Below are 25,823 nucleotides of genomic sequence, written 5' to 3'. Positions count from 1 at the left end.
CAACTGACAGGCAAATATTTTAACAGAAACAACTTTGCTGTCCAGGTGAATGTTCTTCCATGAAAAATCAACATGCAGAGAAAATGAACGGCAGTTGAGCACACCTTTTAAGCAAAGCATTTCATAAAAATATGTTACGTTTAAAATGAAGAAATGGGCATATTCTTTCAATGGAATAGTTCAATAGAAAATCAAACAACATTCAAAGCAAACACCTAGACATCACATCTTTATTTTTGGTGTAAACTTTAATAACACATTTGACCCCATCCTGACTTACAAAAGCCTTGATCGAATAGCTGAACTAAACTCTTGCATACAAACAGCCAGACTGCAGTGAATTGAGAAACATTTAATCTTTATTTCCTGAAACCAGGTCTTTGACAAGAAAGGCCACAACCGGTAACAATACAAACTTGTTTAACCCACAGAAAACTTCCGTCATCGTCACAAACGCATGACATCTGGATTAATTTCAATTCTAACAATCCGTATTTTCAGTAAAGCTTCCAAAGTTATAAGATCATTTTCATCTCTGTATGACAATCATTCCTAAACTCAAAACTGACAGGTCCTCATCTATTTATGTATAAAACATACAGCATTCACAAAACCGTAGATCATAACCAACAGCTGTGGATCAAAACAAGATCATTTTTGTCAAATGCTGAACATGGGTTTCGTGAGCGATCTCTAAACATGGTGTTAAACAGATGCATCAACACCGGTGGCACGAGATGTCCTAAAACAGCAAGAGAGTATGCATGAATTATTATAACGCATGCATGTATATTCAGAAGTATTGAAGCGGAACATTTACATCCACACTCCTTCACAACACATGAATACAAGTATCACAGATTCACAGTCTTACTCTACAAACAAAAGCTTTATGAAAAAAAATCAAGTATTTAAGAAAGCTCAAATATTCAAATATAATTAAAAAGGATTCCACAAAACAAAACTGTGTCTCCATTAAACTCCATTTAGGTTTTGAAACGGTAGAACACCACAGGCATCCAACAGAGACAAATAAAAGTAAAATAATTCCCTGAATTAAAACATAAAGTGCCCAAAAAGCATTTATAAGATTACTGGTCTGATTCCCCTGGCAAACCCTTTGTTTGCGATTGCAGACGAGACTGTTGCGATGTTGTATTTCGCATCACAATTACAATAGTTTTATTCACACCCCAGTGTTTAAGATTAAAGTTGCCACGCTAAAACATAGATATACTGTAATTCAACCTCCGTTTTGTGAGGGTTACATACTGATTGCACCTGGCAATTGTTTAAAACTTACATTATACTATGCAATTTAACTAGATCTTTGGTAAGAATTGATATAAAAACACTAAGAGACAGTCTGTGGCTTTAAAATGAAACTGAATTATCACAAGTGAGCCCTAGGACTGCAGAGATGTAGTTATACAGCAATTGACGACAAGGTGCCTCTACCTTGCTATGAATGTGTCACAACCGACAGCAACAACACAAATCTCATTGCAGTACCCGTCAGAAAACCATCATGCAGCACTAGCAAAAAGATATTTATATATAAATGCATATACATGTTAAATCAACTAGTGATACACAAGTATCATTTAAAACTAAAAAAATCGTAAATGTTGACCCTGTGTGCTGTGACAAAGTAGCATTGGCCGTTTAGCTTACTGTACATTAACAGTTCCAGCCATGTTGTGAGTTATCCAAAGGAACGACACTACATACACAAATACACAAACCTAAAACAAACCTCTTTTGGCAGAACTTTACATTTCTCCTGGCACAGCAACAGAGGTCAGGATACATGTGTATGCATGAATATAAAAAATAAGATTATATCAAGATACTTTCAACATATTCTGGTATAGTGTAGCTTCAAATCAAACACAACCTGTTATAGATTCAGTCATTTATCTGGACCTTTAATCATTTCAAATCTTTCTCAATGCTCCTTCCAAAGTTAAGACGTGACACCCCAGTTTAAAATCATCACTGAACCACAAATGCTTTGCTTGAATGACTTCGAACCCTTGGCTGTTTAACATCTTGACCCTGTGAACACAACCTATCATTTCTTTAAATAGACCACCGAGCTTAACCAACATCAGTCAGGTTTCCAGAAGAACAGAGGACAGCAAAGTTAAATCCATTTGCTCCAATACGACCATTACTGTTCCCACCGCATACTTTTCAACTTCCTCAAATCTGTTCAGTTCAAATTCCAGCACATCACCTACGACTGCTCGAGAAAACTTAGTCTGAACCTCAGAAGTTCACTTTTTTATTTTACCTCAAAGCATCCTTTCAACTATTAATGGTTACTATGTGCTTCATGAGTTTGCCTTTGTCTTTGACATCCCCTACATCAGTTTTCTCCATCACACGCTGTACATGCATTTCCAGTTAATAAACAACCTTTCCCATCGCAACATAGCTTTACGTTTAGGTCATCTTCCTCGTGCTACATTTGTCACAATTTTGTCAACAGCACTTCAATTGCCAACACTATCTTTGGTAGGGCACATAGTCATTTGGTTTGCAACATCAAAATCAATCCCCTCTTACAATAATATCCGGTCAAAAACACATTTAAAATAAAATAAGACTTTCAAAAAAATAAAAAATAAAACGTCACCCATATAAATTAAACAAAAATATTTACAATCCTTTGCATCCAACAATTAAATAAAAATATCTGATTTTCACTTTCGTTCACAAATGTAAGAAATAATAGAAAATGTAGACAAAACTGCAGCGACACAGCGTGTGAAACAACACAAGAGAGCAGGAAGGTTAAATATGGCACCCAAGGTGCATTCTGGGAGGTGTGTATATCTAGAGAAGGAGTCCAGTGTTCTCATGAGAGTTTTTGAGACTGGGTGTCCATTTGGCACAGTGACACCAACAGTGTTCATTACCCACGGTGACCACTAGAGGAAGCAGTGCATGAGTCTCACTCTCTCATGTTTGTTAACCCGGGCAGCCCGTCGCTCTCAAGGCCTCTTCTAGTTTCTCTCTGTAGCTGTTGTAGCGTCTGGTTATCGAAGAAATCTGGTCCTGTTCCTCTTTATCCAAGAAACGGCGGAAGTTGTGAAGTTCAGGTATGGAGAAGGCGTCCCACTGTACACAGAGAGGAAGTGTTCGGTTCATTAATATTTACAATAGTTGCATAGTTACTTTTGACTGTGAGATAAAAACAAAAAGGGATGCTTACCATGACCTCGCCAGTCTGTTGTTCCTTTAGCACAAAGCTGAGGGTGTCTGTACTTGGTCCCGCCACTAAACGTAGAAAGAGTGGATGTTCTTTCTCCGACAACTTACAGGTGTACACTGCACACAAACAAACATTCTGTAAAAAAATTGACTCAAGGAAAGCACTTGAAAAAAACTTATAACACATCGTACAATAAGATGATAGAGGAGTCAGACTGGTGGAAAAGTCTTAAAAAAACTACATTCTTAATGTTTATGCAAGGCCACATTTGATCAGAAATATTAATGTAATTTGAAGGAAGAAAAGAAGAAACTGGGTGCAGAGCTGCGATTCTGATTATCTCCTCTCTCTACCTGTTTAATAAGGGCTTTCCTCTGACGACCTCCAGCAGGGTAAATTTAAGCAAGCAGGGATGTTTTGTTTACACTAATGTGGTTGATTCGTTCTTTTTTATACTCTTTTTCTACCGCTCTGGTAGCGTCTGTCTGTTTCTATAATGAGCTCTGTGGTGGGACTTTATCAGCTTTTTAACTAGCGGCTCCATACACATGCATTGAGACAGCTGTAAAAAAAACACTGGTGATTGAAGTTTAATGCCGCATCTTTCTCCTTAGCTGGAGATGCCTGATGAAACTGCTCAATATGGTCTCAGACATTACAGAAAAAAGAAGAAGATTCCAAGAAGAAAAAATATATTTCTGCCAATGAAGACTCAACAGGTAAGCTCAGACAACAGCTGTTGTGCATGTGTGTTTACTATGCTGGCATGGTGTATTCTTGGCACATGACTAACAGGCCTGGGTGTGTGGATGACAGAAATCAGGCCGTCCATAAATATACACATAGGTTTGACCTATTCTAGGAATGTGTGTGGTCCTGCCAAAACATGTACTGTATACACTCGGGAGGCTGAAGCATTAGCACACTCATCTCCTGTACGCACACAGACACGGCTGTCTCTTCCCCATCCGTGCTCAACGACTCACCATGGTCTTCCCGACTGAAGCGTTTGAACAAGGTGAACTTTGCGGGGTTGTCGGCCACGGTGAATTTCTTCAGCAGGGCTTCGATCACCTGTCGCACCGTGTTGGTGCTGCTGATGTGCAGAGTGTTTACGGAGCCTTGCGGGAGATAAAACGCCTCCTGATCTTCACCCCTCCTGCCCCGCCAACTTTCACCGAGATTGGCCTCCGCAGATCCAGCTGGACCTTGATGAAGCCGGTGTACAGACCATTAGAACTCTGAAAGGCAGAAAGAAGGAGACAGTCGATTTACCTTATATGAAAATCGAGCAACCGCAAATATAAAGAAAAAAGATGTTATCTTATTGTGATATGTACATTTCTGTATTTCAGTCTGGCTTCTGTTCATTATTATAACTTAAATGATATTGCAATGTTAAATGTGGTTTGACAAAATATCTCTGATAAAAAACGTACAGCCTTGAATGCACTGCGCAAAGTCGCTTTGGATAAAAGCGGCTGTCAAATGCATAAATCTCTATATAGTCAACTAGACTACAATTGAACTTTAAAATAATGGCCATATGTTTAAGACAAAATTTCAAAAAAAGGTTAGCTTGTTTTTAACTAAAAGTTTCGGATTGCAACTTTAAAAGCTAGTTTCCACACTGCTGAGCAGATCTTTCTGTGGTGTCTGACTGTGTCCAGATGGAGCTTAGATTTGAGGTTCTTCCTCTTTAAGCTCATTAGCCCAAATGGCAGCCGTGACTCCCGGCTAAGGGTGAGACATGGGGGGGTGTTCATTACTGCCTCTGACACACAACAGCTTATTGATCCGAGACACAGCGGGAGCTTAAACATTCCACGGTGGCTTTATAAGTCTCTTCAAATAATGATGTCCCAAAATAAACGATTACAAAAAACACTGTTTCTGTTTTTCTCTTGTAACAAAAAAATGACAGTGAAACAAATCGAACGGGTCACAACATGATGTGTTATTTAGGAGAAATTAAAAATAAAGGATGGGATGATGCGGGTGAAGGTGTTCACCATCAACTCACCAGTGTCATTTTGAAGTGATCACGGGAATCTGTGTTGTACTGCTCGACCCTCTGTCTGATCTCTTCAAGTGTGAGATGAGCTTGAGGTTCCTTCTCTTTCTCCACATCCTGAAATACATACACACACAGACAGTCAATGTAAGCATTCAGCAGAGAGACGGGTCAGCACAGGTCAACCTAATGCATCAGCGGTTTGACTGTGGTGTTTAAAGTAAAAGCCTCTTTCTTTATGACCGCTCTCTGTAACAGCTGACATGCACGTGTAGCATCACGCAACACCAGTTTTGTCTGCAAGTTTCGATATCTGATCTGGATGGAATGGAGCATCGCTCCTTTAAACAATTACAATGGTGCAGTTCCTTGAAACAATACAGCTTTTAAATGGAAAGGCCAGCTAAACATTTGAGGACAGAGTGACGTAGCCACTTCACTCTCTCAGTTCCACTTAAAGCATCACTAAATTCTGCTCTTACATGGTCATACTGCATACACGTCTGATCTTCTTTCATGAGCGCTCTAAAATCAAAACAAAGGCATACAGGCCCTTATAAGGGAACACTCTTGGCCTGAGGTGCCAACATGTTGATCGACAAGGAGCTTCTTGGAGTCCAGAAACTGAATACTGCACAAGGTTTTGGATGCAGAAGTGCTAAAGACAGTCGGATTTCCCCTCCTGGACCGGCAAGGACTGCCCTAGTTTCTGGGGGTTTTACAAAAACAGCGGGTTTTGTTTTGACGATAGTTAGTGAACTTTACAATGCATGAGTAATACTGTTTTTTAAAGTTTTTATAATCATTTTGAATGTGTACAGATCAATAAAAAGCCAACACCTATGGGAACATTTTGAAGGGACAGTCATGCAATGTGTCAAAAATCCAGTCTTGTCCACGTGGTGCTATGACTCTAGATGTGAGGATTGACTACTGCATTCACCTCACCTTAACCTGACCCTGACATCCTCAAAGCGCTGAATGAGAAAACGTAGAGATTAACATGGTAACGGATGCTAAACAAGTAGAACCATTTCATTTACTAGAAAAAAATACTAGGACATAAAAACCTGGGGTCATGAAAGTCAATTTTGTTACTGAAATAAATTAAAAACAAAGTGATGTGCTGTCCAGTGTCCAACCAACTAATGGGAATAAATGGAGACCTAAGGCAGCTGATAAAGCCAATCTTCAATTGCTGAATTTAATCTTTCACATTTGTACGCTACGTGCCAAATGTCACAGCGGCTGGGTCATTAGACTAATCCCTCTGGCATCTTGCAGCATGTACGAAGACGGAAAACAACACTTGACAAAAAGACACCAAGCCCACACTTTCACAATTCCACAAAACGCTCCAATTAACTTTCTGACGAAGTCACAACTACGAACCGAGGGCCCATTAAATCCCATTTCACCACAAGAAAAGTCTTGCAAAAGCTGGTAAGAGCTGTGTAAACAGGGGGCCGAGAACCTCTCAGAGGGGCCCGTGGAGCTATTGAGTGTGCAAGCAATTGTAGTTGACCGCATTAGCTCGAATCATCTGTGGGTTACTGTGATGTGGTCTTCAGCTCTTTGAGGGTTGTTCATTAGCCAGTCTGTACCGTACATGGCAGTCATGTAAACTTTGGTGCCCGCACAGTAATAGTTAGACAATGTCTGGGGCCAATTTGATACAGGACTTCACATCTAAAAATGGTTTGTCCAAGGAATTCATGACATAATGGATGAGAAAGAAGACACCGGACAGTTTTCATCCAGCAGAGCAAACAAAACGCTTTTCAAAACTACACGAGGAAGGACAGGGTTAAGATGGATGCCTCTGCACAGCAGGCCGTGACAAAGGCAAAATAAACATCAGCCTGATGAGGTAATGTGACAGATAAAGCTGCTCTCCCTCACTGTGAGCGACTGTGTGTCTTTGCTCTCTTATGAAGCAACACGTTGACGTAGGGAAAAGGAAGTGTTCGGAACAAGATTAACAGAACTTGAAAGTATCCTTGAGGTCCAACTGAACAACCTCACGTGTTCCTTGAAGGCCGGCGATTGTAATGCGACTCAAAATATAAATCCTTAAAGTAAACAGCTGTCAGAATGTAGGCCTTGGGGTGTGATGTCCTTGGTGAACTGATAAGTTGGGAGGTGGTGTTTGATTAAGTTTTCATTGCATGCTTTTCTGTATTAGATTTTTGTGCAACACTTGGTGATGGTCATGGTGAAGATGACTTCTGTGGAATGGCACATCAAGATGCGGTCAAACGGGTTTGTCAGGAACTCCTAGAGTATCTGGTAAACCCCTGATTGTGGTTGATAAAGCACCTGGTATCATCTGTCTTAGTGTTGGACAAGTGTTGCCATCAGGCAACTAAACTAAACGGACAAGAAAATCCAACAACAACCTTTCATATTTTTAGTTGCGGTTTTGGAGGGGATTTCAGATCAAGCCTGTAAACATCCCGCTTGCCAACAAACACTCATCTCAAAGTTTCCTCCCAATTCCACCAACCCCTCTACTGTTAGCAAGGGAAGTCACCACACCTTTCCTCTCCAAAACATTCCTCGACTAATGGAGAACTGCAAGAATTGCAAAATTTGCCATTCTTTGTGGCTTTCTTCATTGCATCATGTGAATCTAGAATATTCAGACAACAGAGAGGTTTACAGGAAAGAGGACAACAAGAAAAAAACACGAAAAGAGGAACGGGAACCTTTCGCAACCTTAACAAACAAGCAAAGTTTATGAGCTTATCCATGTTGTCATGACTCATGGGATCCTTCCTTCTGAGTACTATAACATTACCTCACCTGGGAATGTAGTGTACACACGTTATTACGCCCTTCAGAAATTACCCTTTAACCCTCACGCTCTGCACAACATCAACATTTATGGTTTCATAACTGTTAAAATGGCGTTTGGTGTGCAAGGTACTTTCATCTTTTCTGGCCTCCCCTACAGACAGGCCAACAATAACACAGACCACCTCAAGAGGACTTATATGAGTACCTTTTATAGGAAACCAGAACAATCGCTTTCCAGCGATCTCCATTTTGACGTCACGCAGCTCCAATGGGATAGATATTGCACCTTTGACTGATTGCTTCAACATTTCTTCTAATGAAATAACGTTGATCCTCAATGATATTTGTCTGAGGTATATGCCAAAGAAGAAATCTATCTTTTCAAATCTAATAATTGGTAAAAAAACTTCAAAGACTACTGATAATATAAGTTATCAAGTGAACCATAAAAACAGGGTGTGGTTTGTTTTCCTTTGACTCAACCAAAGGCAACTCTATACTGTTAAAGAACAGATATTTTTCTCAGAAAGCAGACTTCTTACGAAAGCGAGGAACTTAAACCCCTGAAAAACCGCACAACGTAAAGTCTAATCCGATCCGAGGTTGATTCACAACAAGGGGAAGTGGAGATGTCTGACTCACAATAAAGTCGGATGGATCATAGCAAACCTGTCACCCCAGATGGGAGTAGAGTGTCTTATTTGGGATATAGCGACCTGATGAAAGATAAGCCAGCTGTATGGCATCACATACATAATTTACGTCAAATCTGTCCGCATACCACAGCTATGAGATGAAAGGCTGGAATTATGTAATTATAAATAAAAAATACCAGGCTAACATGAGGAATCTCACCATGTCGTTTTGCCTAAAATATAAGACCTACAGCTTAGGTGCAGTTAAAAATTCACATTTATCATTAACAAAAGTCCTGTAGGCACCATTACTTGTGATAAGAGTTAACCCAGCATGACGTTTTTTATCTAAGACTGTAAAAGATCGGGCTTCTTATCAGAGCCTAGCAACAAAACCAAAGCATTGTAAACTAAGGCTGAACCATTTCTATGTAGCCGGGAAGATGAGAGAGACCTTTATTCACAAGGATATTTAATCCTTTGAAATACGTCTGCCGCAGCGCTTTGCAATGATGTCATTCTGGAAAAGAGATGGCTTAGGAATGATTTCAAAAGAAAACGTGAAACGAAAAAAGGCAGAGATCAGATGACACATGCCAGGTGCCACCATGTGACCCATGGACTCGGAGAACTTATCCGGTTTGAAATGAATCCGGCCAAACTCTGTCCTTTATCTCAGCACTGGCATGTGTGTATGTTTCCTCCCGGGTGAACGCTTTTATTCAAATAGATAAGATAGCCTGAAAGTTATTTAAAGAGTTATTGAGATTTTGAGAAAGATGAAAGACCATTTTAGTTTTCGGCATGAATATTCAACTGATAATTTGAACGAAGTCTGGTACTGCAAATGTAACTGCAATTACCATCAAAACAGGCCATTAGATCCAAATCTCTGGATAGATTCATTATGACTGCCGACAGAGTTGAGATTTCGCGTGAGATTTAGCCAATGAACCTTGAGGTAGACACCGACAAACAGCCACCTTCATCTGGTGTTATCTTCCTCTTAACTGTAATTACAGCTCTTTCCAAAAAAATAAAAGACTACAAACACATGCTGCACATATGGAACCACACATGAACTTCTAATACGCAGACACATGTGTCTAACAGAGCCGTGACCGCAAGCAATGAGCGGGAGAGAGTTGTCTGTGCTGTCTGCCAATACATACAAAACTTTTGCTCTATTTTTAATGCTTTGTAGGACTTAAAAAAATCTATCAAACTGAGATGTTGTCAATGTTGTCATTAGGGCTGCTTGTAATATAGATTAACGGAGGAAACACACACACACACCTGGAATATAATCAAATACAGTTCCATGACGCAAAAGACTATTTACGGTCTAATCACGTTAAGTTGCTTTGCTCTCCTGACCAGCGCTTGATACTGTGATGAAAACAAACGTAAGACACTTCTTATCTATATTATTAAAAGACCACAAAACTGAACATGAACGCAGACAAAAAAACCTGATAAAAAAAGATTTTTGTGCTATGAACAAAATTACATTGTACTACCATACGTCACAAGTCTGGAGTAAAGTAGTTTTTTTTTGCATTACATTATTTGTAACGTCCTTGAAAAAGCATTTGCTCTTCCTATCCTCATTACCAGAATGCATAATTTTGGTGTTGACAGTTTCTTTATATTACAGTGATAAAAATTGTGTGTATGTGTCAAATGTCATGAAGATAACTAAACCAAGCTTCACTGAAATTTGGTGGACACGGACCGTATATGAATCTAACGTAACTGATCTCTTGTTTCAAGACTATGTTTATCAGCCTCTTTAATGCAACTATTGTTCTAGTCGCTTGGGGCAATATGGGCAGTGAAAATAAACATCTATCAACACACAGTCCTAAGAACAGAAGACACATTTTTATCCGTCTCAATTTACAGCAGGCGTCTGCAGAGGATTCCTAGACTTTCTTGTGTAAACTCAAAGTAAACTGAAGTCTGCTTAGGTTTGCATGTCAAAGTCAAGATTTATCTTAAGATTAAGTTATTGGTTTATCTTTTACTTGCCTCAGACATGTGAATCCTTATTTAATGCTCACGAGCACATGAACTCCAGCAGCTGGAGCGTAATTCATACCATCAACATGATTAATTGACCAAATCCTCACAGCAGATTCCTCCGATCATCCGATCTGAAACGATGAATTGTCTAACAGTTCGAGCACTTTGATCAGATGGCAGAAACGTGTCATGCGGAAAACGAAGGAGGATAAACCTGGAATAACTGAACAATAGATTGGAAACATTGACCAGAGTTTTTTAGATAAGTTTCTCTGCGCATTTGCACCTGCTGCCAAAGCATACACACGCTCAAGGCCAATGACATCATGCATAAACTATCTGCCACCAGAGTGGTCATCCAAGGTAGCATATGCATGCACACAACCGCAGGAAATATGCAGATCGAGTGTAGCCGTTTTGCAAATGTATGCAAACGGTCAACTCACCAAACAGGGCTTCAGTTTTTTGCACACATAAGCAGTTTTGTGTCCCAGCTGTTTTATACAACTGCTAATTCAATTTCCCCTTCAATCAGGGCCTGGGATATAAAAACAGCCTGGGGCTGTAGATAACGTCTGTCTTTCTTTACAATTGTCAAGTATTTTCCCCCACACGGTCCTGTAAAAGCAACCCTGTGAATAACACGGACACCTACAATAGGAATCATACCACAATCTTACTTCAAAATCTGCACAGTTCCTCAATGGAAAGAGGATGCAGTAGTTAGATTGCTTTGGCTAAGCACAGAAAAACCGGTTCCTTAAGCAAACTGTACACTACATGCAAGAAAAAATGCTTTTTACTTTAAATATGACGTCAATACAATAGTGTTTATGTGTGAAGACATTGTTGTGGCCAACACGGACGCCCATGATCCTACTCTGCATGCCTGGCCTGGCAGCTGTTTCCCAGGGTCAGTGCATCTGTGGCCTGGATTTTTCTCTGCGAGCGCCCACAGCAAAGAGATGACCGAAGGGCATATCTGCTCCGGATGATAACAAATGACACTTCAGCACACGTTGTTATGAATATAAAAGTATCACTTCGTATTTCAAGCATGATTTAGCATTAAATCAGTAGCTGGAGCTGAAGGTTATAATAAACTTTTGGATAACTTAACCGATTATAAAACTGCTGAGACTTTCTGGTCGGATTGAAGTAACAGGAAGTTGAGCTATGGCAACATGTTGTGCCGTCTAGGGAACTGACTCATTCTTTTTTGAGCAATTGTGCCGAACGCATTGCACAATGGATAGTCATTGCATACAGAATGTGACGGGGTGGACAGGTATTAAAAGTCTGGAATTCATAATAGCTATGGGCCCTGTTCCAAAATAAATTAAAATGTTCATAAAGCTTGTTGGAATGCATTATGTGATGCATTATCTGCAAGTATACTGCTATGCTGCCAAAAAGTTATTTTTAATTCAAAGCATAGCCTTCACATCAGGATTGCATGCCTAAATGCTTTCTACACAAGCAGTTCAGTAGGTTTCACAACAGATCCCTAGACATGCAATAATATCCTGATCTATAACTCTTCCCCTGTTAAGTGACCAGTCCCATGACAAACTTCTGTCCGATGACATTTTCCCACAATTGGGTAATTGACAGAAGCGTGGGGGTGATTCCATTAATCTTTGAGTTTCAGAGCGCCTCTTCATATCACACATGACCATGCAGAGGCCATATTCAAATCACATGGGGTCAGTCACGCAGCAATTTTACTAGAGACACAGAAGCGCCATAAAACGGTTTGAAATTATGAGCAGTTATCTTTGATTTGGATAGTCAGCAAGCTGAGACCCACATCAACCCACATGGAAACAGAACAAAACAGCATTCATGAGGCATGACGTCATGCTATTAAACATGACGCTCCTATTAAAACAAAAACAGCAAAACAGCATACTTCCTCAATACAACCAGAAACAGAAGTAATATTAATTTGAGGCCATTAATGTCATAAATGTCTCTTGCTGTCATAGCCACCACCTCCAGCTGATACTGACACTATAGCTCTATTGTAACACAAGCATGCAACAAGTCTCCGTACCTTTAAAATAGTAACGATAAACATTCTCCAGGCTAGACCAAAGAAAAACTGACCTCTGTTAATGAGTTAAAGTCAGTTTTAAACTTTGGTCTATTGTAGGCATCACTGCGCATGCGTGAAAAACTTTAATTTAAATTTTGAAGCAACAGCTGATTCGGAACACTGAATATCAAACATAGTATATCATACTCAAATCTGAATACATATTTAATATTAATACTGCGTTTAATATTTGTTTGTTTACTACCACATGGTTGCACCATTGTGTAACTTACCCGCAAGGCAACAGCGTTACACACGTTTAACTAAATAAGCCAAATAAATACGTGTATAATTGAATATTTTATCATTTTTACCTTCAAGTTGGTGGGTTTAAACGAAGGTCTCTTAAACAGAGAGGTTCTGGCAGTAAAATATTCCTCTGAATCTTCTTCCAGACTGCTGTATCCACTGCTCATGGTGCTCGTCCACGACATTTAAGAGAAACTCTGACACATCCGAAAAGCGTATTAACTTAAATACTACAGTATACTACAGATGGGAAACTTTAACGCGAGTTTACGCAGCTCGGCTGAATGTGCAGACGATGGCCAAATTAAAATAAAGTACTCTACGTTACTCGTTTACTCTTTCGGGTGTATCAGACGGAATAAGAATAATTTGCCTGCTACAGTTTGAAAGAAACTTCGTGGAAAGCGCAACCGGTTCTCGTATAACCAACGACTTCCCAAACTGAACTGATGCCAACAACAGGCGCGCAAGGCAACCGGAGAGGCGCAGTGGATATTGAACACACCCACTATCACACGCACATACAAAAGCCTCATTTACTGTAGGTGCCGCGTCCCCTACCTGTCGTGTCCTGATCAGTGCTTATTCGTCCATTAAGAAACAAGCTCACTATGTATTTTTTAGAGAAAGAATTAAAATGATAGTCACGAATGAAGAAAGTTACATGTGTTTATTGTTATCATCAGGAAAAAACTTCCGCCAAGTAATATAGTCCATTAGCCTAACTACGTTACCTTAACCTCCGCATCGGCGGACGCTCCTATTTTATTTTTGGTTTGGCAAAGAATTAAATAATGTAAATGTTTGCTGTCTACATAGAAATTTTACTCAAATGGATGTTGATGACTAAGAAATCCATAAAATGTAAGTTGACTTACCGCTGTAAGTATGCAGCACATAAATGCAAGCTTTCTTAGAGTTTCTTCCTTTGAAACATATGGGCTGCTTCTCAAGAAGTTATATTACTTGGCCTACCAACTGAGCTTAAAATATAGGTTTGGAGAATTTAATACAAGCCTGTACGCCCATATGAATGGGTGTTTCTCTAACCCAATGCAAACACATGGACCAAACGTATAGTAGAAAATGTGAAGCATGATTTCTTACACGGCCAAACTTTCTTTCAGTGACTGATAATTTGTCAGATACGTGAGAATGACACCAAAACCATTGTGAATGCCGACATGTCTAAACAGATAACTGTGGCCATGGTAACAAAGGAAATGAGAAGCTACTTTACAACTACTCCCGTTTCATGTCATAAAAACAGGTAAAACTGACCACTGGTTTCTCCGTTGATTCAGTCATTAGGGCCGTACTTTAATGTGGAAGCCGAAACCCAGAGAGAAAATGTAAATTGCAAGCCTCACTTTTATGACCTGTGTTGGACTTATAAGACCTGGATTTGGATCTAAACCATGAGCAAAACACTTTGGGGTTAACCACTTTCAGCACTGTTTGTAATTTGTACAAAAATGTCGGGTTCCACCTCTTCGCAGATCAAAGTTATCTGGGATATGAAAAAAAACCCAAAGGAAAAACATGTAAAGAATGTCGCATATAAGGAAAGGAAAATCTGTGAAAAGAATAAATATTATTTAACGTTTAGATAGGCAGAACATTTTTGATATCCTAAGCAAATTTTCTTGTAAACCAAGAAAGATATTTGGCTCACATTGTCATTATTATGCACTACAGAGCACTTTTCATATTGACTTTGCAGACCTAACAACAATCCAAAAGAGCACAGACGTCTTTTCATTGTGTCAATGGCTGCTTTGAGGTTTTCTCGCCGGTTATCTTCCCAAGCAATTTCCCCTTATACTTGTATATTTTGCATTTTACAGCAAGTCAAACATGCAGCTCAAGTCATAAGAAAAATGTCTGATTCCAAGTCAAACACAGGCAACATCTGCAGCAGATCAAGGACAGGGCTAACCACGCCCCATAAACTGTAGCTTTCAAGAGGTCTGTGGAAGGGCAGCTCTTCATTTAAACTTAGAGAGAACCTAAAATTACCCCGTCAGCAGAGGGAACCACTAAGTTATGCAAACCAAAAGCTGACAAACTGCTAGCCCAGGACCAACTGGTTGGTCAATACTAAGTCAGACTGTAGATAGACAAACAGAAATCAGTTTTCACTTAAAACCAATGTTGACCGTAGGAAAAGCAGTATTCAATGGTATTAAATCATACAGTAAAAGTACATGAAGGTGACTGCAACCGTCATATTTTTGTTGCCAAGGAGCGTGTGAAAACACAGTCCGGATGTTTCACCCCACTAGGAAACTCATCCCCAGCCTACCTCACCCCGCTACAGAACAATAGGGTTGGGCGGGAGGGCCAGAGAGGTGACCTGTGACTGCAACCTGTAGTTTTTCTGGCTGAGGGCCCATAGCCTTCATTACACATTAGCCACATTCCTTTGCAGGGGAGGAGTGGTTCACGCTCCTAGTGAACAGACACCGTTTATGTGTCGGCATTTACGTGAGGCCGTGTGGAATGTCTCGTAAAGACTCATAATTTTCTTACACACACAAAGAGTTTTTTGTGATGGGCCCATGAACTCGTGTAAGAGTGACCTCAGGAAGAACACAGATTAATGACGGGATTACATGTCGGTCTTTAAAGAGGAATAACTGGTTAAAAGGAGTTTCAGTCCTTTAATAATGCAAAATTATAAAGTTCACTTAAACTATTACATTTATTTGAAATTATAATTAATTTCAAATAAAATATAATTTAAACTAAACATTATTTATCTACACAAAAAGTTAGAAATGTTGCCTTATTAATAAACTGAAATTAGTTTGAGACACTGGAAATAAAAAACTAAACTAAACTGACTTTTAAAAATAAACTTTTACACCCCAGCTCACAATAAAAGGTGTGATAGACTATATCTATTTCTTTCATCTTCTGGTGAAATTTAAGTTTTTTAGTGTCATCGGTCATTTTAATTGAGGTAAATGACATCACCACAGGACAAAATAACTTTACACTGCCTGACAAAGATGTAACATAACTCTTATCATTATCCCAAAGATGTGACGAACAAAACAGCATTTAGATTAACCTTCATAAACTATTAGTTCTCCTCTGCTTGTATAGTTTCATTGTGTAATTTTCAGGATAAAGTGTGAGGTATAAATGAACCCAAAACCCATTATTCTGAGGAGAGCTAAAAGAGAAAATGACCTCATCATCTCAGTCTAAACGTAACCGTGATCCAAGCCGAGATCAAGGGTTTCACAAACAATCAGAGTTAGTGTTTACTACCCTGGGACGTTCCCTAGATGGAAATCATAGTCTTTTATACAGCCAAACCTTACATATCCAGACAGTGAACGAAGACTAAATAGAAGGTAATTTGGGACCAACATCCACCGCTGTTAACAAAAAGGACACCCACAGTAAGTCTAAACCTCAGGACAGGTTGTGTCTTGTCTTGTGGTGGATATCCTGGAGTTTCAGAAGGTATCCAGTTTTTAAAGGCTCTATGTGTCTCAGTCCGGTGTCCACAATCTTATACAGGCATAAAGTGTGTTGTCTCTTAAATTATACAGTCTTAACCCCAGGGAAGCAGGCATTTATCTTTTTATCTAAAAATAAACATTGGATTTAGATGGACCACTTGTAAACAGGAGCTCTGTAAACGACAGGTTGATTTAAACTCACAATGGGGCCGTGATTGGTTGGAAAGCGTGTGGAAGGATGAAGATAAGACATGAATTGTGAGAACTACAGTAACTTCACCCCTTGGTACTTTAAACTTGCTTATCTTTAGTTTGTGCTCATTTTTCTTTCGTCATTGAAACAAGTTTGAATCTCACTTTTGACTTTCTTGCTCAAAAGAACTGTATAAAAGAACAAGGTAAAATAAATATTTTCTTTTTGTGGATGTCTCTTTAGTGTAAAGGAAGAGGTCTTTTACCAAACCAACATGTTTGTGGAGACAGCAGTTCTGAGCTCAGCTTTCCACTTTCAGATTTTGTAAGATAATTTTATCCGTCTGAACATGAAGACAGTGTGGAGCAAATACTACTGCTAACACCGTCTCTACACCGGACACATTTCCATGGCGCAAATCTTTATTACCGTTTGATATAGAAGTTGCCACGGCAACTGCTCTCTATAGAATTCCACCAAAGTTTAATTCTACGGGTTACAAGTGGTTTCATTTAAAAACCTACACATTCAATTTGTCCAGTTTAATGAAAAACACTTTATCAGGGCTTGAGAACTCCTTTTTCCATGCATTGGTTCACTGCAATTGTGTGAAAACGTTTACCGTGGAAAGCAGAAGAAGAAATGCTGAAGGAAGTCTGAAGCATGTTTCTAGAAAGTTCTCGGGGTCAAAGAGTCAAAGGGTGGACATGTGTGAAGGTTATGCTTACTGGACAGTTAACGCTGACCTAGTTGACTAAATGTAGATCTGAGGAAAGAGGATTAGTTTTTAAGGTGGACAGCCTCTAATCTCAGGCCTCCGTGAGAAAGACCTGCTTATTCTGCTCTGCCTATAAGAGAAGTTGTGTTCTTTAACATCACGAGAACTACAAGTAATACACAGTCACAGATAGTGTCTCTCCAATGAGGTCAGGAGGTCTGATCTATAGAGGAAGTTATTTATAGTGTTCCTTTAGGAATGTCATTTTGTGAAAGTAAAAAAAGTATATTATTGTAGCCGTCCAGTTCAGCCTAGAATGGAATATTCTCCCAAACTGCAATACAGGAGCAATAAATTGCAAAACTGTTGCTTAAAAATTCCTTCTAGCCAATGTCATTTTTGTTCTTCTGCAGTAAACAGTAAGCATGCAGCGGCCTGCGGTCTCGAGTCAGAATTGATCAAACTGAGCCAACCCCTATATTTTCAGCATTTCTAAACTCATCTGCTAATATTCTTACATGGGCAAAAGCAATGCCACCTCTTGCTTAAAATAAATTAAACTTGACCAATGCGGGTCAGACTGTGTAACATGCATCCCTGCCCATATCTCTGTCACATGGGCGTGTGGTTACTGTGGTGGAGTTCTTGCAGTTTGGACCGGCTTTACCACCCAGAACGTTCCCAGCGGTCAGCACGAGACTGCCAACAAACTGTTTTCTCTCAGAGAAAGATGAAACATTCAGACCTGCTCTGCTTTTATAATTCAGCTGCAGTTGAATATAAGTTCAACATGTTTCTTCATGGAAGCAGCAAACTACACGATGACTTCTGTAAAATTGCTTGTTAGGAGTTTACGTCACAGTAAAGAAATGCATAGTAATGTCTTAATGTATGTGTGTCCTGCAGACTACATCCTGACACTGTTTCCTGAGGGGAAACTCTCCTTCCTACATCTGCCGGTTAAACACCTAATATATTGTAACTCTTTATATTATAAGGTACTACATTCATGTACACATCTTACTTTAGATCACATTTTTTTTGCTATTCAACTTTCTTCATTATTTTTTTGAACACTAGTGGTTTGTTTTGCATTGTAGTGGGCGTTACATGAAGACACCCTGACCGCCCCACATCACTCTCTCAGTAGTCAGTATTACAACACTACAGTGGGATGACTGTGTGACCTTTTTTATTCCCGAATAACGTGTCCAACTCGACAAACTGCCAATGGGTGGGAGGGGGCCTTCCAGTCTGGAATGTAGGGTCCGAAAAGTCCTGCAAGCGCACACACACATGATTGCTACGCTCATGGACACTCAGACCGACACAGACAGCTGGTTGAGTATGTCCTGCGGGAATGTACACACCCATGTTTAATCCAAAATTACAAACGAACCTGCTTCAGATCTCAAACACAAACATGCAGCACAGTGTCTAATAGCGCACTGAATACTAAATGTTTATTTCACAAATACACAAAGTAAAGATGAACACATTTGCGGTTCGTGCAACAGGTGCACGGACCACATTTGTTGTTTGTCTTATTTTCCTAAATGCATCACAAAAGTAATTCATAAACAAATAATCTGGGATCTGTTTTGAACCGGTTGGTTAGACTGCAGGCATGGTAATGAAGCGGTTTACACATCTCTCCCTACCCCCCCCTCCCCCCCCGAAGTGGTAGAACTGGATTGGCATGAACTGCAGAGATATCACAGAGACTGTTGACCCCACTGAACCTCTCTCTGTCTCACAATGTTCCTTGGAAACATGTCTCATTCTTTCCTTGTGTAATATCCTGCTTTTGAAAGAAAGGCTGTTGCCATTTTCATGCATTAGAAATTATTTTTATCCGTAATCTTGTGTTAACACTTACGGTACTAAAATATATATTTTATAATCCATAAATACTAAATTACACAGTTCCTCAAAGCAGCTCAAGAACAAAAGCAAAGCAATAATTACAATGACAGGCACAGAATATTTTGAACACCCCCTTAAGAACAAACCGTTAATATATGACCTCTGAAATTACCTAAAGAACTAAAAGCTTCCTATGACATATCTGTCAATAAACATTAGTATAACATTTGTTTGCTATTGTTACATTACCAGAGTAACAGAAGTTTAACCTTATTTATCTGGAATTGGCCTCCCCCTTGTGGCCATAACTACCCATCACTAGCAGATAGGCCGAAATGACATACTGTATAATTAAGATTTTACATTTATAATATATATATATATTTTTAAACAAATGCAAAAAATCTGTTGCAGTACTCACGCTGTGTGATGACCCATTGTTGTTGTTAAGGTGGTCCTGAGCGAGAGGACTGAGGGGGCAGCCATTAATGGATCCATTTGGATGACAGTCTAATGTCACCTTTTCACGGCACTGAGCATGACATGTGTACTTACAGCCTGGAGAGAAAACAAGACAGCAATGTTAAAGTCACCTTGCAATTAAAAATAATAATACTAATTTTCTTACACAGTGTTGCAGTGATTATTTTAAATGATTTGTCCATGCACATCATTATTTTTGTAAATTAATTTGCAGTTGTAATATTTATTCAAAAACATAAAGCACCAATCCCTCTTAAACAAGTCTTCTCTTCATGATGTAATGCCTGAAAAAGAGGTAGAACTATACTGACTGTCCAATGGGTACCGGTGGTGAAACAGGCCAACTTAAAAAGATTCAGTCAGTTAGTGGAGGGCAACATGAAGTTCCACCCTACTTTTTTTTGACAAATTTAAGTAGCTATTTTACTCACATGTATGTCACATTACGGAAAAGAAGACAATCGCAGCCTTTGTTTCATGGTGACTTTAAAGTTGGGAAATTAACAAAAGTGGAATCTCTTATGTAAACAATACATTTCTCTTTATTATATCTATTTCAAAATATTCTGCAGGTTTAGTGGCTTAGCAGATACAATTGGGACCTGCTGAAATCAAACTTTGATGTGCGGTTTCTGAGGTGAGTGTTGTTAACCCAATAAGAAGTGGTTTTACATTAAATCACTTTGAAAAGCTCGTAACAAAGTGAGATTACATGATTGTTGATACATATGGTGGATAACGGACAAAGTCATAGTTTAAGACGGAAAAAGATGATGGCCTTAATTTAGAAGATAACATAAAAAGTAAAGTAGGTACTAGAAAGACCAGCTCTACAACGGAACACAATCAAACAGAGGTTTGGGCCTAGAAGTAAAGTCACAAAAATTTGACCTATACACAGATACAATGAACATGCAATGATCATAAGTAACCAAGGAAACCAATGATAAATGGGTAGGGTGAACACAGAAACCAAATGGAAAACAAAATTAAATGTAAGAGTTCATATAAAGTATAAACCTGAACACAGACAGAGTTCATGTGACAGCTGTTTAATCAAACATTTCTTTTCTGACTTAGTTTTACAGGATCCTTTGATGAAAAGACAATATTCTTACATTCACAATAGTACATAATATAGAATAATCATATTACAATACAAATAATTTTGCTCAATTGGAAATATGGTGCTTGCGCTTGAACTTAATGGAAAGCAAAATGTTGTAATATTTTTTAGCTTCATTAATATTATGAAATATAATATATGGCTTGCGTGAAATGCAAGCAGCCGTTTGTCCAGAAGACAATGGATGGAAAAACAATAAACACACAATCACTGGCAGAGGTAGTTGTGCCACATAACAGCAATCCCTGCTTCCCGAAGCCACTGTTCTGACCTGGCATTTCTCACTACCTAAAATCTTTTATTTCCTCGTAGTGTTCTTTCCTACCTGAAGACTGATGCTTGACTGGCTGGTTAATTTTGCCAGAAAGTTTACAGAATGCTGCTCCCATCCCAGTCAAGCCCTTCTGTCTCGAACCCTTAACTCACAGCATCCCATCAGACACAGACCCATGCACCAGAAAACCTCATACTGCGGAGTCCACTTTCAGAAGGACAAACCTCATCTCTCAGTTACGTCTGCAGAATAACTCTCTCACTTTCTCTCGCTCTCTCTCTATCTCTTAATGTGCTGAGTAGGGTGATTTGACTGTCAAATGATGAACGCGTCGCCAACAAAATGATGGACGTATGCCGTACAGAAAGTATGGAAAGCTATTTATATATTTGTGTGGGTGCATTTGAAAAAAGGCCAAAAATATTACCTTTTCCAATCTTGTATATTTGCATGTGAACAGTTTCTTGCTTCAACTTTTTAAATCATAATAAAGAAACATTTAAAACCAAAATAACACTTAAATAAGACATTAAAGGACCTCCACCATCACCCGAGGTCAAAATGACACAGATTAAACTATGAGCAATAATAGGACTGTGATGTTCATAGAGGCATGCTGGGCAATAATTGTCTAAAGTGCTGTTTATGGTAAAGAACTGTGGTCATGTGCGAGTATGAACTGTTCTAATGTATGCGTGGACACACACACACACACACACTCTGTACTGGTCTCTAGGGCAGCTGGGAAGTGCAGGTCTGTCTCTTTCTTAATTGCTCTTCCCGTAAAAAGGGACAATGATATCGATCAAGTCCTTCCTGAGAAAAACAAAAAACTTTTTCACAAACACACATGCACGTGCACGCACACACACAGAGCTACAACAATTGGGACACTATCTCAAGAGATTTTACTTCCTTAATGTTTCAACTTTGTGATTTCTTCTCACAACAACAAGGGCGACTGAGAGCATGAAGCAGGTCTCTTTCACTCACTCACAGGTATGTGCACACTAAACAGGTGGAGGCGTCATTCTCTTTATCTTTCTTTTTTGCTATTAATTTTTTGATGCCGTTTTGTCAGATAAAAGTCTCTCTTTTCGATAACTATGCATATGACGGCTAAACAAGTAGCCCAGCCTGTCCTTGTGTGTCCGATCGGTTAGATAGCTGTTGGTTTCTGCCTATGTTATTTTTGGAACATGCCAGAAATAGAGATGACACGCTATTATCATGGTCTTCTTCTTTGAAAGTACATTTCTTAAAGGTCATTCCGACCAGCGGCTGCTTAGTCTCCATTCCAATCTGAAACAACATTGAGCAGATGGGTCACCAGCACGACCCTCCTGAGGTCACATTCACACCTGCCTGCGACTCCATTCTTCACCATTGAGTTAGTCTTTCTGAATGGGCTTAGAAACTATTTGGCAAGCTATTGTGAGTCTCTTCTCGTGTCAGTGTCAAACTGCCCTCTGCTGTTTAGAGTCAGCTATGTCATTTACCGCAGGAGTGTGAGCGGATGTTTTAGTGCTCTGGTCTGTGTTTGCCGGGGTCTGTGAATGTCTGCATGACTGAGCAACGTGTTTATCTCTGTAGGACATACAGCGACAGACTATAACACAATGTCTATACAACAACTATATATGCCCAACGCAAAGCTCACACAACCCAGAATATATTGTTTGTTCCCTTTACAAGTGACTAACTCAAAATTTTGATAAACTTTTTGATGTTGCTCCTTCATTGCTCCTGAGTTCTCAGTTGTGTTTCACTAAAGTATCAGCTTTGCTTAGGAGAAATGAAAACAGAAACCAATGATTCAATTGTTCAAATTCATGAAGAGTATGGAGGTATAAAATGAATGTAGATTGTAGAGGTAAAATAATTTGGATTTGAGTAAATTTGATGAGAAAATTGATTGCAGACTTGGCAAAGTTCATGTTCGAAGTTTATGACCCCAGTTTATGTTCTCTCTTCTGAAACTCTAATGAAGACATCTGTGAGACTTCTGACTCTTTTATCAGGAGAAATATCTGAGACACAGGATACACATCTTGAAACCATCATGGCAGAAACATTTGCACAGACAAGCACAGCTCAAATTTCTTTTAATGATGTAAAAATGTAGTCTGATTCATACAAATCTATATTCATAATTTTGTATAAAATTAAATGGCAAAATTAACACCTATATAAAAGTTCGAAATACTATACTAAAGACACAAATCGCCATAAAAAACACAAAGTCAAAATGACAGTGCATGTGCTGAGCTCACCAGATGACTTCCACAGCAGACTAACTTCCAACCGACCAGAGCGCCGCACGACTTTTGGAAAGCGGTACAGGAGTCCTGTGAGTCTTCTCAAAGTTCTTCCAAACCCTTTCCCCAGACCCATGACTCACAGACATCCAGCACAGCTTCCAGACTTCTTCTCCCGTGCATTTATCATTGGCTCAAATGTTATTTGGAGAACTCTGATGTCCATTTTTCTCTAAGTCATTTTCTGCCCTTCGGTACTGAACCTCATCATGGCCTCAGTCTGTTAACTGATTGTAGTCTTCTGTCATCAGTCCCCCTGCCCTAAATTCTGTGTGTGTGTGTGTGTGTGTGTCAGGGGCGCAGTTGTTCACCGGCCCCTGGGTTTCCCCTGTAAGGCCCATTATGACCCATCATTGTGCTGTAACAGTACAGTGTGGCTTCTTTAGATAAACTGTCGCTACAGCTTCACAAACAGACAGATGGACATTAGAGGGGCGAACAGGTGGGTGTCAAATAGCAGGACACAATACAGACTGAGAGGGCCCAAAAATATGTGGACCTGCAAGATTCAGTGCTCAAAATAGGCTGTCTGTGGGTTGCACGAATAGGAATGCGGAAAATGGAAATGTTTTTAAAGCGTAGAATACACTGAATATTAGATTAACAATTTTGCTCAGAAGCATTAAAAATAAGATTTGATTTAGTGCAGTTTATTGAGTTTCTTATTAGTTCTCTTATTTCTTTTCAATTTTAAAATTCTTAAATACGTTTTGTTATATGTTTCTATGCTTTGGTCAACGGTCGATCCAACAGTTACATTCTCTTCTCTCTCTCTCTCTCTCTCTCTCTCTCTCTCTCTCTCTTTCTCTTTCTCAATTACCTAATGTCTCAGGTCAAGCAGCATGTAGATTCAGTGAAAGTTACCTTTGTCCAGTTGTTCCATTTGAGTTACCACAGCGTTTGCTACTTGTGAATGGATAAACTATCTGGACAAATGCAGTTTAGGCCAAAATGAGGACTATGGGTTTTGATAACATTTGTCAAAGTAAAGCAACAAAAACAACTGTACAAATACTCTTAGGTTTCACTGTAAGCCATGCTACAATGTTTAAACTTTAAAAGCAAATGTGGTTGCAGGTAGAGATAGTACTTTGCATATGTTTTAGAGGACTGCATGAAACGAAACCAGTCATTCAGCCTGGAATGGAAATGTGAACCTATTTAATTCTGCCATTAACAATGATTATTTCATCCACGAGTACAGTGTGCGCTTATTAAAAAGGTCTGTTTTCCGCATTGTTATGTATAATTCTTAGGAATGTAGTTGTGAAGTCACCTGTAAGGTTTGTACAGTAAACTTATTATGGCTACGTACAAGCCAAAACCAGTCTTTCAAGATGCCTGTAGCTGAGCGTGTGTTGAGGTACACAGAGATCTGTCACATACGGAATGTGTGTACAGAATAATTCAATTTTACATTTCCCACAGTGATCAAATCTAACTTTTATCCAAAGTCTACACTGGAGTAACATTTAAGTGACTTGATCAAGGGCACGGTCATGATATGAAAAGCAGAATTAAGCCTAGAATCTTTCAGTTATTCTAAATGATACACCACCGTATAATAATCACATTTTAGAATTGAACACCTCCCTGTAATAGACTCTACTGTATGTATATGTATATTCTTAACATTAAGAAACATAAGAGTTATAGAATTATAATTCGTCATAACCTCAAACACAAAGACAGCCTAATGTTTGATACATTTAAAAAAACACTTCTATTTAACTGGACAATCTGGGGAAATGACACATTTTCATTTTAATTTCTCTCACCTGTGCATGTAAGACCACCATGCAAAATATATGCGCAACATACATCGCACCATGCGTGCGCGGCGTCGTGACAAAATGTGTGTCCCTCTCCTTTCTCCTCTTTTACCCGTGGATCCTTAGCCGAAGGTTCGAAAATCGTCCTCACATCAGGAGGTTTGTAGCCCCTTTTTCTAGCTCGAGCTCCGTTCTCCGCCGCCTTCGGTAACGCGTCGCTGTGCTCAGAGTTTGGAGAGACGCGGGGCTTCTGGGCAGACGCAGGTGCCTTCACTGCTTTCAGCTTCACGTTGCGTATTCTAGCCTTGGCTTTGGGTGAATTCATGTCCGATGTTTCTATCAGGTCCCCTTCTTCTAACCGTGAGGTCAGTAGTCTGTTTAGGTGAGGCACAGTTAACGGCGACTCGACGGCGCAGTAGTGTGGTGGAGAATACTTCCTGCTGTGATGCATCATATCAACTATTATTATCAAGCGTCACTGTGCCAATGAAAACAAAAGAACGCGTGTATAAGTGTAAGGTTTGTTCTTGATGGTTTATGTTGATACATTTGTTTGG

The 25,823-nt window shown here is 39.4% G+C and overlaps 1 protein-coding gene across 1 annotated transcript; it reads right to left on the bottom strand.

The window, feature by feature from the left end:
• Positions 1-337: 337 nt before the first annotated feature.
• Positions 338-25,823, bottom strand: rassf3 (Ras association domain family member 3). Its single transcript, XM_056747524.1, is given in 7 exon segments — positions 338-3,126; positions 3,221-3,336; positions 4,207-4,365; positions 4,368-4,461; positions 5,244-5,351; positions 19,715-19,851; positions 25,273-25,823. Coding segments are annotated over 7 exon segments (1,212 nt in total). The 5' UTR covers positions 25,721-25,823; the 3' UTR covers positions 338-2,976.

This window comes from Triplophysa dalaica, chromosome 5 (genome assembly GCF_015846415.1).
Source record: "Triplophysa dalaica isolate WHDGS20190420 chromosome 5, ASM1584641v1, whole genome shotgun sequence".
In the NCBI taxonomy this organism is placed as follows: Eukaryota; Metazoa; Chordata; class Actinopteri; order Cypriniformes; family Nemacheilidae; genus Triplophysa; species Triplophysa dalaica.
Note: the sequence above shows the minus strand (reverse complement) of the source record. Positions and strands in the feature narration are given on the sequence as shown.